Source organism: Orbicella franksi, chromosome 14 (assembly GCF_964199315.1).
Source record: "Orbicella franksi chromosome 14, jaOrbFran1.1, whole genome shotgun sequence".
Classification (NCBI taxonomy): Eukaryota; Metazoa; Cnidaria; class Anthozoa; order Scleractinia; family Merulinidae; genus Orbicella; species Orbicella franksi.
In genome coordinates this window covers 9,184,812-9,203,968 of record NC_138158.1, presented here as the reverse complement: position 1 = coordinate 9,203,968, position 19,157 = coordinate 9,184,812, and the positions used below count along the sequence as shown (strand labels likewise).

Sequence of the window (19,157 nt, the reverse complement as noted above, 5' to 3'; positions counted from 1 at the left end):
AAACCTCAATGTGATCACCGATGCTGAAATCATGTTCTAAATTACATTAGGCCTGTCCCCAGCGATTGTGCTCGTAAAATGCTGCAAATTAAAGTTGCTCACTGGAAAACCAAAACGTTGCTAGAAAATTGCCAAAAATTCAAAAAGTACCTACCTAAATTTCAAAAGATGTCGCTTAAATTTCTTGATATTTTTATATACCCGTTAATTAAAAGCTTCATTTTTCGTTCTTCAAAGTAATTGCTAACATCAGTCCAAAAAAAAAAAAAAGCTTGAAACTTAGCTTTAAAGAGTTCCTCGCAAATATGGGCGAAATTTTAAGACACTGTTAAGTCTAACGGAACAAAACGCACGGTTCATTTGACCTCTTGCCGAACGCTGTCAACTGACTGGTTATGTGTTCAAACTTGGTTGATAAACATTCATTCAAGAAGTTCGTATAAGTTGAAGTTTTATATGAAATCGATGACTTTTTCATGATTGATACGTGCTCTTAATCTTTACTTTGCTCAAAAGTTGCTCAGAGAGGCAAAACCTACTTGAGGTTCCTAGAACAAAAAAAAAGTTGCGCCAAACGCCAAAAGTTGCTCAAAAGTTGCAAAGAGCACAATCGGGACAGGCTTATTGTCAATGCCTCATACTTTGGAGGATTATCCCCTGGTACTAACTTATTGCTTTGTGGAATATTTTTACATATGAGGACTTAGGTAACAAAACTTTTACTTTGTTTTTCGTCTATTGGAAACTACAGAAACACCCTTGGATCCGTGTGTAACTTTGGATATAGGACTTTGATTCCACTTTTACTATTAATCATTTTGAGCGAAAGTCATTATGATCACAGGATGCTGAAAACATGTTCCCATGCAGTATCCCTTTGAGGATGTCCTTGGCTCAACTCTTAGTTTATCGATTCACTAATTAGTTATTGTCCCATCAATGTATATTAGGCAAGGAAGCCCAGGGAAGCCAATAAAGCTTACGTAAAGTATCACTTTAAATACCTAAGTCTTAACAAGAGAATAAAAATAAATGCCACCGGTACACAAAATGATGATAATTTTGGATGAAAAGAAAATACTTTAATTGGAATATATAATTTTTTTAATCAAAATACTTTATTTGCATTTCTTGCATATTCTATTTTCTTCAACATAATTTTATCTTGCTTAGCAGTCATCAAGTCGAAAGTGTTTTCTCCATTACCCACTACAGACTTGTTTTCTAATTAAATGTAACTTAACATTTGTTTTCTTCATGATTTTGTTTCTTCGTTAACCAAAACGAATCTTATGTATCTGAAATAAGTGTAATTAATTAAGTTAAAGTGAACTTGAACTTGAATTTGTGGAAAACGTTTACATGTAATATATCAAACACGAAAGTCCGTGTTTGACCACATTTCCAAACACCGCGAAGAGGGTTGAAAAAACGACTCGTAGCGGAGTATTTTTGACAAACGTCGAGGAGTTTTGTAATATGGTCAAACGCTGTCTTGAGTGTTTGATATTATCTTCTCAGTCGAAACTAAAACTGAGGAGAAAACGGAGAAATAAAATCGTAAAAATCTATGCTAATTACAATCATACATGTATATCCAAACACCGTCACGGTGATGGTTTCCTTTGTTTGACCTTGATCAATTATTAATGAGTTTGAGAGGTGTACTTCTATAATGACGCTTTAATTTTATTTTCACCTTTTTTTATAAAAGTTATCTACTGTTGGCCTCCTTTTCCACCTCGAAATGGCTTCATTATCGGTAACTGCAACAACACACTTGGTTCCGTGTGCAGCTTTGGATGCAAAGAAGGGTACATTTTACAGAATGGAGCTACGAAGCGCACATGTGTGCTCAAGGCGCCCGATCAAATACTAGGACACTGGGACGGAACTGAACCATCTTGTAGAAGTAAGTTTAGGATTTGATTTGTGATATATTTTTAAAATATCCAGGTAACTACAACAATAACTTTTATTTACTCGCAGATTTACAGTTTTTTTTATATTAGTGAAATGTAAAGACAAAGAAAAAAGTGTACTATATGAGTCTGGAAACTGAGGTAACCAAGGGTTTTCTAGTCAGCCTCCAGTTGTTATGTTTCTATGGAGTTTTAAGAGAAAAAAGGCTATTAAGAGAATGAGATATGTACATAAAATTGGAAAAAAGGAGCTTATAGAAGTATTACCAGGTGTCTAGTTTAAGCAGGAAAGATTCCAAGCAAAAATTCTTTCATGTCCAAAAACGAACTAGAACATTTCTCCTAAGGTTATTTTTTCCGGGGTTCAAAAAAAAAATTGTCTACACATGGATGACATAATGCGTTGTTTGCTAGTGTCAATGTCACACGGTTGGCTATTAGTCTCTATTTCAGTGAATTACCGTCCGTCTCATTAATTCAATATGTAAGGTCACTGTAACTATGTGAGGTTGCGCCTGCAATTGTGACTCAGAGAGATTTTCCGCCAACTTTGAACGGAGAGGACGTACATTTTCGGGGTTTTCTATTGCAAATCTTCTTAAGTAACAATTTAATAGCGCATTTCTGGGGTGCTAATTTTATTTTATTCTTACCATTTCAATGTAAGATTGATTGTGTTTTCTATATCATTTAATGAAAGATTAAGTGTGTTTTATTCATGTGAAGTTCAAAGATGCAGTGTTCTTTCGGCTCCCGAGCATGGCTGGATCTCGCCCTGGTTTTGTTCTACTGAAAGGCCTGTTCAAGGATCATCTTGCAAAGTGGGTTGCCACGTTGGATTTAGAGTGGTCAGTGGCGTGGATCAATTTTTCTGTGGATCAAATGGACAATGGAGTAACGACACAAGCAAAATTCTGCAGTGTGAAGGTAAGCTACAACTACGCACTGATGAGGCACGGCCATCGAACAGCCAAAGGCAACTCAGAAAACTTGGAAAATAAAGTACTTCTTATGCCAAAGCTAGTGCACGCACAATTAGTCAATAGCCCATGAGGCGAAGCCGAAAGAGTCGAATGGGCTATTTATACTTGATATTTCATTTGTGTTTGGTTGTCTTATTCGAATATTGCCCTTTTGCTTCAATCGTCTTATTTTAAGCTGCACACAATTTGGGTCTTGCTTCTGACCTCAATCCATGCGCAGTATCTTATGATTTCCCTACTTCCAACGGAATACTCCAGAAAATTCATTTTTTTTTTAAGAATTGAAGCTGTCGCACTGAAAAAAAAACAAAAACAAAAAAAACACAGATAAACCCTTTTTGGGAGGTGCGGCGCGGCCTAATAATCAGCGGAGCGGACTCTTGATTGGGCTGGGTTCTGAGCCCTAGCCGGGGTCAGTGTATCTCACAGGAACCAGTGAATTAATTAAATGGTGGGAGTAACCTTGCGTAGTCCCTGTACGGCTTTGTCCCAGGTCTTCACGGTCAATTGATTTCGGTGACGTATCCCAGACGAACGGCCCGGAGTAGCCTAGACAATAACAGAATGCGCATTTGTTTGGATGTACAGGCCCGCAAATGATATCGGCTGGCCGTAAATGATCCCCGGACGGCAAATGATCCCAAAATTGTACCCCAAATGATCCCAGGACCGGAAATGATACCCAGATTGTACCGTAAATAATCTCCGACCGGAAATTGTAGCCTCGATGGAAATGTGTGGACTCAGGAATTTGGACAATGGATTTAAAATTTATTTAATCTATTTTTTTAATTACTGTGAAGCTCAGAAAACCGAGAACACATTGATTTGATTCTGAAAGGTTAATTGTGTACTGAACCAATCACGGAGTTCAGGTCAACTTCAGTCATTCTTACCAAATAAGTCAGTCGGAGAAGATGCTGAGTAATGATAATGATGATAATGATGATGATGATGATGAGGAGGATGATGATGAGGATGATGAGGATGATGATGACGATGACGACGATGACGATGATGATGAAGATGATGAGGATGATGATGATGATGATAATGATGATGACGATGACGATGACGATGATGATAATGATGATGACGATGACGATGACGATGACGATGACGATGACGATGATGATGATGATGACGATGATGATGATGATGATGAGGAGGAGGATGATAATGATGATGACGACGACGACGACGACGACGATGATGATGATGATGTGATACAAACTTTTTTATTTGACATGCACGTCAACTAGAAGCCTAAGTGGCCAACTCTATCAAGTTTCAAATGCTAACTGGTTGAGACTTATAAATTCTGTTCAACTACGGCGGAATGTTTTAATAGTTCAGACTAAGTTAAGTTAATTTCGCAAGGTAATTACCGAACATAGAACTTTTCAATTTTCGGGTTTTTGCCTAGGCCAGAGGTTTCGCCCCGGACCGCGTGACCCGAAACAATTGACCTCGGCGAAATATTTGAGGCCTTGGAACTAGGCAAGGGGTAACCGTGCATTGCGCCGGCGTGAACTCAGTCTTTAAAGCACTAGCCATGTGCATCGTAGGAAGTAAGTCACAGGGTGGGTCCAAGGGGGGGGCATGTAATCCCTCTGTGTATGGTGACAAAGGTGGAATCCCAGTCGAACTTCAACTTCCGGTAAGTTTCGTTCAACTTCTGTTTTCCACCTTGTCACACACAGAGGGATCACACGAGTCTTGAAAGACAGATGCACAGGCTAGTAGTAAACAATTTCACACAAGTAAACACATTACTGCAAAATGTTATTGGCAAACGTGTCTTCTACAATCTTTTTGTCATAGAATCTAGCAAAGGTGGATTTTGACTTCCATCTAGCCTTGTCAAGAATATCTACTAATGGAACATCACTCAGCTTTGACTTAGAAGTTGAAGCTGACCTTGTGCTATGAGGCTTGAAAATGTTTACATCAATGCCTGAACTTTGTAGTGCAAACTTAACCCAACGACTGATCGTGTCTCTAGACACTGGACCGTACGGTTTAACAGAACTCAGCAACAGTTGACTACATGAACGAGTCTCCCTTACAAACTTTGCTCTTGTCAAATACTCCTTAAGGACTAGCGTCCTGTCCAGGGGACAGTGGAAACACTCCTAGTCACACAGTCACTGTTATCCTATCCAACCTGGAGATAAACGCCAGCTAGATGGGACACTAGCCTAGGACTCGCACTTAACTGCTAGCTAAAGTTTACTTACTTACTACTTACCTATTTTAACGTAAGTCTTTCTCCTTATTTTTTTGGCAGACGTTACTCCTCCGTCTTTTGAGAACTCCTGTCCTTCTGACATTCTTGTTTCATTAAATATCGATGGCATTGCAGAGGCAAATTGGACAATTCCAATAGCCACAGATAACAGTGACAATGCACCAGCCGTTACTGCCAGCCCCATCGGCGTTCGTCCACCATATAAGTTCAATGAAACAGCGGTTGTAACGTACACTGCTGTTGACTCAAATGGTAATGTCGCTTCGTGCACCTTTCGCATCAGAGTTGAAGGTAAGACGGTTTATGCCTATTCAGTTTCGTATAAATTAATGTAATGCGAACCTATCTGTAAGAGCCTATCAATAAAGTAATGCCAAGAGATGAATCTTGCTCCAGCGTGCCAGCTGTTCGGTTACCTTATAGTAGTTAAAACGGGGCTGACGCAACTGCGAAGAATGGCTAGAAGAAAGAAAGAACCCTTATTATTCAATTACGTTTGACCAGGATAAACGCTTCAGATTCACTAAGGGAGCACAGCACATCATCAACCAGTTTAATCCAGTTACCAACTTGTTTTGTGGCTGGGACAAACTTACAGACACTTGAGCTCTAGCGAAGGTTAACTAACTAACCGGATGTGAAAGGAGATGAAATTATAACCAAAATTACACACTCTGAGTCCCGTCCCCCAAAACTCAGTTATTCTCGCTATATATACGTTTGCCTGTATTTCTTCCGACAATGAATTCAATATAGCTATAACCTTTACCTTTCAGACGACATGGGTCCTCAGGTTTTGTTTTGTCCAGCAAGTTTCACCATCAGAGCCACAGCTCAAACAGCCATCGTAACCTGGGATGCACCGATCTTTAAGGACAACAGTCTGGGCATTATTGAACCACAGTGCAGCAGACAGAGTGGAGATTCCTTCTACTGGGGGGACTGGAACATATACTGTCGAGCGCATGACAATAACCCAAACAATGAGCCAGCAGTGTGTAATTTTGTTGTAACTGTCAAACGTAAGTGGCGTCACTTCTTAACGTATTGGATGCTTGAGAGCTTAGGATCGTTTTCATGAGACATCATCAAATTCCAAAATCCAGAATTAAAGGGCTATTAAGTTTTTATCCTTATCAGGTATAAGGGGATCTAAATTTATATCTGTTTACAACTTGCCAGGTCAATAACATGCTTGGTTTGGAAACCAACGCAATTTGAATTTCAGAGTTATGGTGGTGCGCGACATTAAGCTCCGATTGCGTTTATCGAAAAATGTACGCTTGTCCAGTGATTTTTAGGCTTTTGAGAAGTTTAAGTATCAGGAAAAGTGCCTGTGTAAATGTTTGTTGCTTCAGTTCAGATAATCAGTGGACAAGGTAGTCAAAGTAAGTTCCAGATGTTTACACTATTTTCCGCCCGCCATATTGGTGGACCACGGAGATCCACCAACATGGCCTCTCTATATTGAGCTCTGTAAATTTGTGCAAGACATTTCGACGAATATCTGAACTTTGGAAAAACGCAGAGACTTAAAACTTGGAGAAGTGCCTTCTTTGCTTATCTCCCATAACATAACAATTTCTTCACTTTATCCACTGCAGAGTTTTCGATTTATGTTTTCTTTGCGTAACAGTGAAAACGATCTACATACAACTTTAATTTCGTACCATTGCATCTAAACAAGAAAACGGACATATTTTAAAACTTCTTATTTGAAAAGGAATTTTAAAACTAGGGATACAGGATCTATATTGGAATTCGGTCGCTTTTTCGTCGTCCAAGAGAGTGAAATTTAACTGCTTTAATGACAAATAACAATGAAAAGGACTTGTGTATTGAAAGTATCCTTCAAGTTTTAAGACCCTTTCATAAAAAAAAAAATGATACAGCGAAGGTTCACTTACATTTCAAATATTAATATCCCTTACTTGGTTACATGTAACTATTCACCCTCACAGATGCCACTGATTACGTCGTTTTATCTTTCCTTTACGGCTTGCAGCTCGACCTTGCAGAGCGAGACGCCCACCAAAGCACGGCGCTATGGCTTGCGATGATTGGATGTTTGGAAGATTTTGTTCCCCATTCTGCAATGACCTGTATGACTTTGCACAGGCTTTGCCCCTTTTTTCAGTGTGGGCATGCGGGGCGAGTGGAGTGTGGTTACCACCTGGCAATTGGCCGGACTGCGCAGGTATTAATTATGAATTACTCGTTATTCTGTGCCCAACAATGTTTTGAAATACCGTCCCAAATTTTGGCACCGTGGTCCAATGCTTCTGGCCTAAAATTAACTCGACGTTTTAAAGGCATGGCCATCCAGTCCAAGATTTCTAATTTTCAATCCATGAATTACACCCACCTTTTCAATTTCCGAGCCATTTGCTACGGTATAAGTGACTTTATAGCGGAGCTCCGGCGGCTCGAAGGGCCGCCAAGCAGAGCCCCATACCCATATAGGAAAGAAAAGGAAACCCATGAATTGACTTTCTCATGGTTATCATGGCTGGCGGTATTGCTCGTGGGCGTGTACGCACGACGACGACGGAGTCGCGCAAGATGGCGGCCATACTCCAGCTAATAGGCTGCGCTGACAGAGACATGCGTCCTCGGTTTGTAGCATCCCTCTTTGATATTGGACATCCATGTTATGGTCAATTGGCACATGTCAAAACGAGATATCCGCTGACCAGTATCACGTGACCATATCGCGGGCTCAAGTGTAGAGCTTATCGAAGTCACGTGTTTTTGAAGTTGACCCTCGACCAAGTGCTGGTTTTCGATTGGATCGCGGGCTCATGTCAGGTAAACTTGTTGGCCGTTTTGTTTGGAAACCGGTTAACGCTAACCCAGGATTATAAAAGTTAACTGAAGTATAATTTTTCTTGCATACAAATGTTTTTCACCGCTTTTGTTTTGTGTATTTTGACGACCTTGAGATTATTCAAACTTAAAACAGAAGGCCAAACAAAAGAAACGGAAAACCTCACCGTAAAATTACAAAATCAAAATTTTCGCTTATCCTGGGTTAGTTTAATTGGCCTTTGAACCCGGCTTAGGAGCTCCACTTTTAGGCTTGGCTAAATCTCTATATTAACGCGTTTTTAAAGTGTTTGTTACCCTGCAATAGCGTTTTACCTGTCGAGTTCTTTCAGCTTGCTATTGATTTACAGGATGTTTGGCTCGAGCCAAAGTGCTTTATGCCTTAACCGGTTCCACTTTTGTCGTTTCAGCGAGTACGATTCCCGTTTCTGTGAGAAAGACCAACAAGCTACATTTCTACAGTGGAGACTGTTCAGATCCACAAGTCCAACGACAAATAAAGGAACAGTTTATTCAGTTGTTGAATGCATCGTTCTTCAAGGAGGCCTGTCAGGCAGATACCTTAAGGGACAGGTGTAAGGCGGATAATGTGAAAGTGACATGTTATATTGATACAAGACGAAGACGAAGTCTCTCAGGTGAGTTTAAAGGGATATTATTGCATTATCTGGTCATGGAAGGGCTAAAACCAATGTGAACAATCATAATTAGTTTTATGGTTATAGAAATTTTAAACAAAGCTTGACCATTATTTCTAGGTTTCCATCTATGAAAATGTGTCTTTTAGGTATTAACCTTTTAAAGTCGTCAACGGGATAGTGCATCTTACATCTTATTTATTTACTCGCGCACAATTGGTCCAGAACTATTCAAAACTAAGGGATATCCGACGTTATGGCTTCAAATATTTTCTCCCTCCCATGCATGCTATATTTACAGCTTAACGCACTCGGTGCGTGAATTATCGGGATTTACCTGCACGAGTTCACTAACGATAAACGAGAAATTTCAATACCGCACGAAGCAAAGCCTCGTGCGGTATTGAAAATTTCGAGTTCATTGTTAGTGAACGAGCACAGGTAAGTTCCGATAATTCACGAGCAATGAGTGCGTGAACATTTTTATTATTCAAATTGAATACACTGCACGAAGAAACACTGCATTGAAACCACTATATTTGAGTCAGCCGAAGCCATGGTGTAATAACAGTGGTCTGCTGAATTTACACCACGGCTATTACACCACGATAATGACGTCAAAGTGGTTGTCTCGTCACAACCCAGTATCACGTGGTACAAATCGTCCAATCAGAAAATCGGAATTCGTACGGTGTATGAAAGTTGAATAATAAATTGGAGTTAACACGTCAAATGACGCAGCCCAAACTACGGAATTTGATATTCCCCAGTTCGGCAGTTTTCAGAGTTGGCGTTGAACTCCCTTTAATGTACTTCTTTGTCCTAATCAATTAATTAGGGTACAAATTTGAGTAGCCTGCTATGTGGCACATCAAAGGGCCTTACAGAAAAGTCCAAAGGACGATATTCTCCATGAAAGATTGCCAGCACTACCTTCAATGGGCCACTTTACCGCGCACAGAATAACTAATGCCATTAGTATTTTATTGAATTCCAGGCATCAAGGTGCAGGAATTCCTTCTAAGGATTCGACGTTCTGTTTTGAAAGAAGCTGTCGTAGAATTTGATATTGTTGGTAAGTCATGTTGTTCTCTTTCTACGTCAAGGAGAAGGTTTCTCATACGTCTCACACATCACGTTGCATCATTTTCCCATGTTTTCTTTTGAGATTAATATTTAAGGGAACTTTAAATTTTACCCGCAACGGCAATCAAAAGTAAAGGTTCTATTGAACGTTCAGAACTTCCATAGTCATGGATTTTGGATTTATTTTTCAAAAAAATGACCCAGAACTTATCAAAATCTCGAAAACCATGCTGAAAAGCCCTAAAATTGACAACATGAAAGTTAAACCTGCTAATAAAGGCATGAAACAAATTTGGAATAGCATGGCTGTAAATGTATGGTCGCCATCGAAACATCAAGGTTCAAATGTATTGACATATGATACCAAGTTGTTTACTTGATAAATTCATTAAGTTTGCCAGTCCGTACTAACTATTTCAATTCTTATAAATGCGGCGAAGTCCTTCCACCCCGGTTTCCTCGAGTCGAAACTTGTACAAGAGAAGAAGTTTTCTCTTGACGGAAATTGATGCTACTAAAACCATTGTTATAAATAATATCTTTGCCTTTGTTTGTCTTTCAGTTGAACTCTCAGGCCTCAGAAATGACAGTAATCTCACTTCCTCGAATATGAAAGATATCAGTTCTGAAGCAACATCAGCTTTGGAAAATGCTGCACTTAAACTGGAGAAGTCGGTAGACGCAGGCAATCTCAGTGTTGTTGTCGAAGGGGAAACCCTCTTACCAAAACTAGGATCCTTTGTTACCTCTGAAGTCCAGAAAACATGCTCTGAGGGGCAAGCTATTAAAAACAACTTGTGTAGTAAGTATCATTGACTTTCTTTCTCAATTTCTTGCATGGCATTCTTGATAAACCGTAACATATCTTCCCTGTTATTGCTGGCGAGGCCTAGCGAGGCAGCAGCCTATTCTTTACAATAGCGAGAAAAAGCCAAAATTTGTCGGATGTAAGATCGGAGGCATGCGCAGTTGATTGCGTTTTTTATATCCGGGGCATTCCGGGGTGCTTAGGAATGCACGTGGAAATATCGATCGATTTCGAGCAATAGCTGTACACAGCCGTCCCGCTCTGCTAGAAATCAAGGACATGATAAACGAGGTGAAATATAGATGTCTTTAATTGCTTGTGAAAGTATTCATCAAGGTCATGAACGCTTTAGTGATGACTCTCGAGGAAGACAAGAGATTTTTATGTGTTTGGCTGCTCTATTATGTCAACAATCAGGGGCACCCAACGACCGTTTTCTCTCGAATGCTTTTAAACGCTGTTTTAGGCTATCTGTAGTACTTTTAAAGCTCTGCAGTTTAATTTTAGGTTGCGCCAAAAAAATTTTATTTGTTCGGTTATTCTAGGGGAACTTGAGTATTCTCATATTTATTAGGGCTGTTTTGTCCATTTCCCGAAAACCTTAGGTCTTATCGCCTTTCCGAAAATGATAGCTGATCTTTTTTCGGTACCCAAAACGACATTTTTAACAATCCGAAAACAACAAACATAAAATTTCTCATATCACGAAAGTTCGAGGTGACAATTCTCTTAAGAAAATCAGAGGGGATTAAAGACCTTCCGAACAGGTAATTTACCGAAACGATCCGTTGGGTGCCCCTGAACAATTTTTGCCGATTCGCGAATGGAGGTGCCAAGATATCGATGAAGTCCTTCTTCATGGAGATCATTTTTTCTCAGTGCATTCAGCAGCAGTGAAGTGTTCAGCAAAAATACTTCTATTCGGAGTAAACTGCCGACTGCAGCTTGCTGGTCTCGGGAGAAAAGAGAGGAAGGTGTGAAGCCAAACTGTTTTATGTCGAAAGCGACTTCAGTACCACAGGCAAATCATTCACAGTATTCTTCGCCCGTTGACGCGTTAATTTGATCGTTAAGTCAAAATCTCCGCCCGTTGACGTAAATAATTCGACCATTGAGTTACATTTGCCCGTTGAGGCGAAAGAAAAGCTTGCAATCATATTGTTCTGTGGATTTTGATTTCCTTGCTTTAATGCGATTTGACATGACCATTGATGATACGTTGCGTGACGACTCCAGTTTCGGTAAACTCACAAATTCATGCTATTAAAACGTCTCATTTTCACTTTTACTGGTAATGTTTAAGCATAAAGGCTAATTTTTAAAAAGAATACTTGTGGAAATACATCTACTAAAGGTTTCCTGGGTCTCTTAAACCAAGTTCTGGCATTTGTTACGTTCTTTTCTAAACTCAAGAAAAAAAATTTGGGGTTCTGTTGTTGTTTCACAAAAGCCCTTTAAAACAAAACTAGTTGGAAAAATCGTAATTCTCTCTTAAAAAGCTACACCAATTAACCCCTATTATACCGTTTATTTCAAGTCGTATTATCAGTATTTCCTTCAAGCTCTGACGCTAGCACCCGCTTTCACATGACTCCTATTTAAGTTAGTAGTAAACAGAGGATAATACATGGGCGCGTGTAGATATGGAATACGTGATCGAGTGTTCAACTGGATATTCCACGAGTGAGCGCAGCGAATGAGTGAGATATAAAGTTGAACACGAGAAGAGATATTCCATATCCACAAGCAATCATGTATTATTTTGTTTATTAAATAAAAACACTGCATGACAACGACCTTTTCGACGATTTTCCGAGGATTTTCGTCCATTTTCCGAAGATTTACGAAGATTATCCAAAAATTGTGCCACACCAACGTTCCCGAAGATTTCCGAAGATTGCCGAAGATTGCCGAAGACTTTTGAGGAAGCGTCGAAGAGGTTTCCATCATACACCAACAAATTTAAGTACAGTTTAAGGTTCAAACAAGATATCAGTTAAGTCATCAATATCTCCACTAGTGAGGATATGCAAAATACGCCACCCGAATCCCGGATGTGGTGTATTTTCCACTAATAAAATACATTGTAAAACGCCATTGAGCTCTGGAAATGAGCGTTATATATAATTCATGCAAATTATTATATTATTATTACATAATAAATATCTCACGAGGAAAATCGATTTGCATAATCTGATCACCAAGTGCTACTCGTACAAAAGCAATCTGCATTTTAATATATACGATAGATACACCAAATCTAAAAATAGCTTGAGATGGATTACCTTAGGAATAAGTCCTTTATGAGGGATTAATGTCTTACCCTTCATCCTCTCTTTTTTTTCAATGTTCTATTATTCTTAATTTAACAGTGACTTGCCCGACTGGTTACTACCTCAACATCAGTAAAAACGAATGCCAAGAATGCCCCAAGGGGTATTACCAAGACAGTGAAGCACAGGTCGAATGTAAGAGCTGTCCCCTGGGGATGTCAACAGTGGACAAACGATCACAAAACTCTTCAGATTGCAAAGGTAACTAATAAAGAATTGTCAGGATAGTCTGTAATATTGCGATATTTTTAGATTGTTACACTTTTGTATTGCAGGCTTTGTACTTTGCACTAGTAATAAGTTAAGCAGGGTCTCTTGATACTAGCCTAGGGCTGAAAGTTCCACATTGCAAAAATAAAGAGGACTTGACTTGACTTGATGACTGAGAACGAAATAAGTTGAGTTACCTACCAACTGCTCTCAGGTATCTGATATCAACTATCAGGTTTTTGGTAACTGAAGAGTCATGGGAGGTAATAGGGAATTATAAACGATTCTGTTTTACGTAAAGTACTTTATTACAGCTTTTTGCAAGAAAGGATTTGTCTCACCTACTGGTTTGGAGGGATGTTATCCTTGCGAAAAGGGAAAGTATCAGAATCTAACTGGCCAGACAGAGTGTCTTGCTTGTGGAGGGAACACGACGACCTCAGGAGATGGTGCCACAAGCAGGAGCGATTGCGCAGGTATAAACCAGTAGAAATCTTTTATTTCAAATTCCACGAGACGCTAGGTGGAACTCTCTCACTTTTAAAATTACATTCAGATTGGCTTTCAAACCTTTCGGGAAAGAAGAAAATTTTGACAAGTAGACGTTTGAAAGCTTAAGGAATTGTGTTATATTGTATACGTCTAGCGTTATCTGGTCACGCTAAGACATGGCCTTCCTGATACACATCTACACAGGATTCATGCTTTTTCACTGTGTTTGTTACTAAATATAGGCGTATTTAAAGTAATGCGTGGCTTGCTTGCGAAACAGACACACCAAATATTTAGACCCTATAAAGAATGCAGAAAGAAAATAAACCGTGAACAACCGAGCCATAACAAAGTCGACTGTTGACTCGCTAATACCCCCAAACAGTCGCCACCTGAATGTTTAGATGCAGATTTTCATTTTGATCATTGTTTTCACATCGTTCACACACATTGTTAAGAGCGTATGTCTTTAAGAAAGGGAATTTCCTGTGATATTGCTTTACATTTAGCGGGAAAAAATCTTTATCTACTTTTTCAGAACCTTGTCAGCCTGGAACCTTTTCAAAAACTGGTCTGAAGCCCTGTGTACCATGCAACAGACGATCATACCAACCCAAATTTGAGCAAAAGAGTTGCATTAATTGTTCTGGAACAAAGGCTACTCTTCAAAGTGGCTCAACTAGTTCTTCAAGCTGCATAGGTATGTTTGGGTTGTTATGCCGTGCCTAAAATCTGTGTCTCACGATTCTTGATGTTTTAAACAGTCAGCATTACACAGTTAGATGGAATATGCTAAGTTCGGTACACCTGTTTTCTTTACAGAAATAAATGAGTGCGATTCCAATCCATGCATAAACAATGGTAGCTGTACGGATCTTATAGCAGATTTCCGCTGTACTTGCATCCCTGGCTTCACTGGTGAACAATGCGAAGTAGACATTGATGAATGTGCCAGCTTTCCATGCCTTAATAAAGCCACATGCAAAGATCAAATAAATGATTTCGCTTGTGATTGCATCCCTGGCTTTACTGGTAAGACCTGTGATCAAGATGTCGGCAAGTGTGAGTCTAATCCGTGCTTAAACAATTCTACTTGTGAAGATCTTGCCAATACGTTTAAGTGCCACTGTGAACCAGGCTACGTTGGAGAAAAGTGTGATCTAGAAGAGGATGAATGCAAATCTAATCCGTGTCTTAATGGCGGCACTTGCATTGACAAATTCAATTCTTATCAGTGCAAGTGTGTCACAGGATTTAGAGGTCGAAACTGTGAAGAAAACATCAACGACTGTTTACCAGAAAACCCTTGCTTAAATGGAGCTACTTGTATTGACGGTGTTAACAGCTACAAATGTCAGTGTGAGGCAGGATTTATTGGTGATCACTGCCAAACTGATATTGATGAGTGTTTCTCTAGTCCATGCCAAAACAACGGAAGCTGCTCAGATCAGACCAATGGCTATTCATGTTTGTGTCCAAGAGGGTTTTACGGAAACGACTGTCAATTTGAAATCAACGAGTGCGCCACAGAACCATGCCAAAATAACGCCACCTGCATTGATGGAGTTGGCCAATATATTTGTCGGTGCCTCAAAGGATTTGATGGAATTTCGTGCGAGCAAAACATTGATGAATGTAGCTCTGGGCCATGCTCCAACAATGCTTCATGCATAGATGGTTATGGAGATTTTACTTGTGACTGCTCTCCCGGTTTTTCTGGAAAAACTTGCAACATTGACATTGATGAATGTCAGTCGTATCCGTGCTTGAACAACGGTTCCTGTTTAGACGGGATTAACGAGTTTGAGTGTCATTGCGTTGAGGGATTTAGTGGTACCCACTGTGAAATTAACATTGACGAGTGCGAGGGACGCCCATGCCAGAATGGTGGAACTTGCTTTGATGGTATCAACGAATTCCAGTGCAACTGCAGTCCCGGTTTTACGGGACTAGAATGTGAAACGAACATCGATGAGTGTGTTGAAAGACCATGCATAAACATGGCAACCTGCTTTGACAGAATAAATGACTTCGAATGCAGCTGTCTTCCAGGTTATACCGGAAAAACCTGTAGCGTTAACATTGATGAATGCGTTAGCCAGCCATGCCATAGCAATGGGACATGTACTGATCTTGTTGACGGTTTTAGCTGTGAGTGTTCTGCCGGGTTTACTGGAAGCCAATGCGAAGTGAACATTGATGATTGTGCAGAACACAATTGCTCTGTGTTTGCAACTTGCATTGATGGCATAGATTTCTACCATTGCAATTGCATCCCAGGATATACAGGGCAATTATGCGAAAAAGAAATAAATGAATGCGACTCCTTCCCTTGCGCAGACGGTTCTACTTGTATTGATGAGGTAGGTTATACCGTTACGCAGAATATATAGTTTTTAATATCAACAACGCAAGAATAAACCCATGTTAGTAAAATAGGAGCGCTTGTAGAAAATTTGGACGACGCAAGTAGATGGGTAAGGAAAAACACATGCCAGAGCACACCATCCCTTCTTGCATTGCGTGTCTCTGTTAACCATTTATAGCGCCAATGTGTTAAACCAATTTATTCGATTAATTAATTCAATTTTCATCAATGAATCATGCAAAGGTTAACGACTACACCTGTGTCTGCGCTGGAGGGTTTTCTGGGAGGAATTGTGAAACGAACATCGATGACTGTGGGGCAAAACCGTGTCAAAACGGAGGACAGTGTGTCGATCTTGTGTCAAACTTCACCTGTTCCTGTCCAATGGGATTTTATGGAAGCCTCTGTCAACATGTGATTGATTACTGTCTTGAGGCAAATTGCACTAAAAACACAAGCAATTGCGTGAACCGGCCTGATGGGTTCTATTGTAACTGTTCTGCTGGATTTGAAGGAAGCATTTGTGAGATTGATATTGACGAATGTGCGTCAAACCCGTGTGCAAATGGTGCCACATGCAGCGATAAAGTAAACGGATTTTCCTGTCGCTGTACATCAGGGTTTACAGGCGAGCTGTGTGACGTAAACATTGATGATTGCGTAGAAAACAGATGTGCCAATAATGCAAGCTGTGTTGACCATGTTTCCTGGTATTCGTGTTTATGCTTAAATGGATTTGACGGAACATTTTGCGAAAATGATATCAACGAGTGTAGTTCATCCCCTTGTTTAAACAATGGCACTTGTGTTGACCTTGTCGCTGACTTTCAATGTCTTTGCCCTGGCAAACTTTTTGGAAAATTTTGCGAGATTACCAATAATCCTTGTGAAGCATTTCCTTGCTTAAATGGCGGCAACTGCAAACCCATTAACGCCACTGCGTTCAACTGCACATGCGTCGTGGGCTTCACTGGAGAGATATGCGAAGAAAACGTGAATGACTGCTTGTCCACCCCTTGTCCATTGAACTCCCACTGCGTCGACTTGGTTAACGATTACAAGTGTGTGTGCCATTCATCGCATACTGGGCCCGATTGTAGTATAGGTAGGTTTACTTAGCAATTACATTGTGAGGTCGAGATTTCCAGGACGCAGACCGAATGATTTAAATGTTTTGATGTAAATTCAATAGTCATTCAAAACTTTAAGTCCTCTTCACATGCAGACGCTTCGAAAACGCAAAGAAGCGGCCGCCATTTTGTTAGCAACCGCAAACTGCTACTTAATCACTATTTACTTAACAATTGGATTATGACCTCGATATTCAGTCTATTTATTTCTCTGTCGAGGACCTCTCGGTCGATAGTTGCCCCACGGAAATTTGATGTTCTTAAAACAAATATTTGTCCGAGAAGCGAAGCTTCGAGTGTAAAACTATCAGGCCGATAGTTCCGAGACATAAACGCACTATTATTTTTATTGGTCACCACTAAATTTTCTTCCGCGCGCCAGTTCAAAAACCAAATTGAATCATTTTCAACTTTTCTGGATGAAAGCGGTTAAAGCGAAATGTAAAATATAAAAATGAAAAGAGACAAAAACCCACTTAATTGAATTTCAATTGATTATTTTCTTCAAGCCCGCTTGTTTACAGAAACATTTTCACGGACGAGTACTATCCATGCGGGTATTTTCCTCGAACGGGCTCTATGGGCTGATAGTGTCTCTGCGCGGATGAACACTATCGCGTCACGTGATCAATTTAAGCCCCTTTTGCCTCTGATTCACTTATTATTTTAACTTGAACACATGAATTTTATACACTCAATTATCTCCTCTTACTCGATTTTTTATGACAGCTCTTGGCGACAACTTTGATATACTGTTCAATCGCAAGACGTCAACAGATGTTGTAATTGTTGCTGACGAAGGAAACAAATCGAATTTAGCCAACATAACCATAGCTTTCTGGCTGAATGCCGATGAGAATTACCACAATGGTACACCTTTCAGTTATTACGTGCCAGGCTCTCCAGAAGAAAGAATCGAGATCTTTTTTACAGACTCAAAACTTCAAGTCAAGGTCAAAACTGATTTACTTGACGTACCTTGCCGTATAGTCGATGGCAATTGGCATTTTATTGGAGTAATTTGGAGTGGAGATCTGGGTATATTTTCCCTATACCTGGATGGTCAAGAACTTGACAGAGTCGATGTACCTACTGGTGCGTCTCTCGTAAGGGGAGGCTACATGGTGCTAGGACAGAAATACTCTTCTAAAACTGGCAGGTACGTTCTAGAGGATTCCTACGCGGGATTAATGCATCAGTTTCACATATGGCTCACCCCTGGAAGCACCAGTCACATGTGGAATGCTGCTCATAGGTGTGCGTGGCCTATTGGTGGAGATGTGAAGGCTTGGATTGAATTCATATTTGGTTTAAAGGGAAATACACAGAAAAGATTTCCCACGAGCTGCAAAGGTAAGCAGTGATGTTATCACAGGCCTAGTGAACTTACGCTACTGAGGTTTCCTTGCTATTCGTAGTCTCAAGATTCCGCAAAACACCCTGGCCAGTCTTATACCCAAAGATGGGGCGTGCCCCTTTTCGCATGATAAAACCATGAAAACGAAGATTTTACGTTTCGTACACGTGTTTTGGCTACCGAGGAAAATGTTGTTGTGGTTTTCATCAGGCAGTTAAGCCGATTTCTGGGGAATTCTTGTCGATGTGTGATGTTTTAATTGAGCTAAGCGTTGACTTGACTATTCCTTTTTTAGCGTGTCGAGAAACCCACGGGGTAGGGGGTGGGGGGGTTGTCTGTCTCTGGTGAATTTTTTAGCACTTCCCTGGCGTGCGAACATCAAACTCTCCTACATGATTGATAGATCATCTCAGTTATATGTTACTCATAAACACAATATAAGCAGTTGTGAAATTAAAGCGTGAAAAACACAAGCATCCAAGGGATTCGAACCCATGCTTTAATTTCACTACTGCTCAAGTTGTGAATACATCTGTGATGATCAATCATGTCTTCATATCAAACTCTTTCATCTGAAATAATACACTGGCATTTCTGTAACACGTAGTTCGGAAATAGCCCTGCGCTAGGCCTGAAAATGAATAAACAGAATAGCAGTTATTACAAAAAGGACTGGAGCTTCACCCGTTTGTATTTCCCATCTTTCTCAGCTATAATTTCATAATTCCCTTTGCAACCGCTCAACAACCAAAA

At 40.0% G+C, this 19,157-nt stretch overlaps 1 protein-coding gene across 3 annotated transcripts in view; it reads left to right on the top strand.

Annotated features, from left to right (window-relative positions):
* LOC145468435 (uncharacterized) overlaps nt 1-19,157 on the top strand; it is a 46,132-nt gene that overhangs the window by 20,673 nt on the left and 6,302 nt on the right. For all 3 annotated transcript variants that reach the window (XM_081452147.1, XM_081452145.1, XM_081452146.1), the window contains 14 exons: nt 1,715-1,912; nt 2,649-2,849; nt 5,196-5,447; nt 5,933-6,178; nt 7,162-7,353; nt 8,393-8,620; nt 9,618-9,695; nt 10,269-10,508; nt 12,887-13,048; nt 13,372-13,533; nt 14,088-14,249; nt 14,372-15,912; nt 16,161-17,022; nt 17,777-18,400. In XM_081452147.1, coding sequence (XP_081308273.1) covers nt 1,715-1,912; nt 2,649-2,849; nt 5,196-5,447; nt 5,933-6,178; nt 7,162-7,353; nt 8,393-8,620; nt 9,618-9,695; nt 10,269-10,508; nt 12,887-13,048; nt 13,372-13,533; nt 14,088-14,249; nt 14,372-15,912; nt 16,161-17,022; nt 17,777-18,400 — 5,148 coding nt within the window. The remainder of the gene's footprint in view (nt 1-1,714; nt 1,913-2,648; nt 2,850-5,195; nt 5,448-5,932; nt 6,179-7,161; nt 7,354-8,392; nt 8,621-9,617; nt 9,696-10,268; nt 10,509-12,886; nt 13,049-13,371; nt 13,534-14,087; nt 14,250-14,371; nt 15,913-16,160; nt 17,023-17,776; nt 18,401-19,157) is intronic.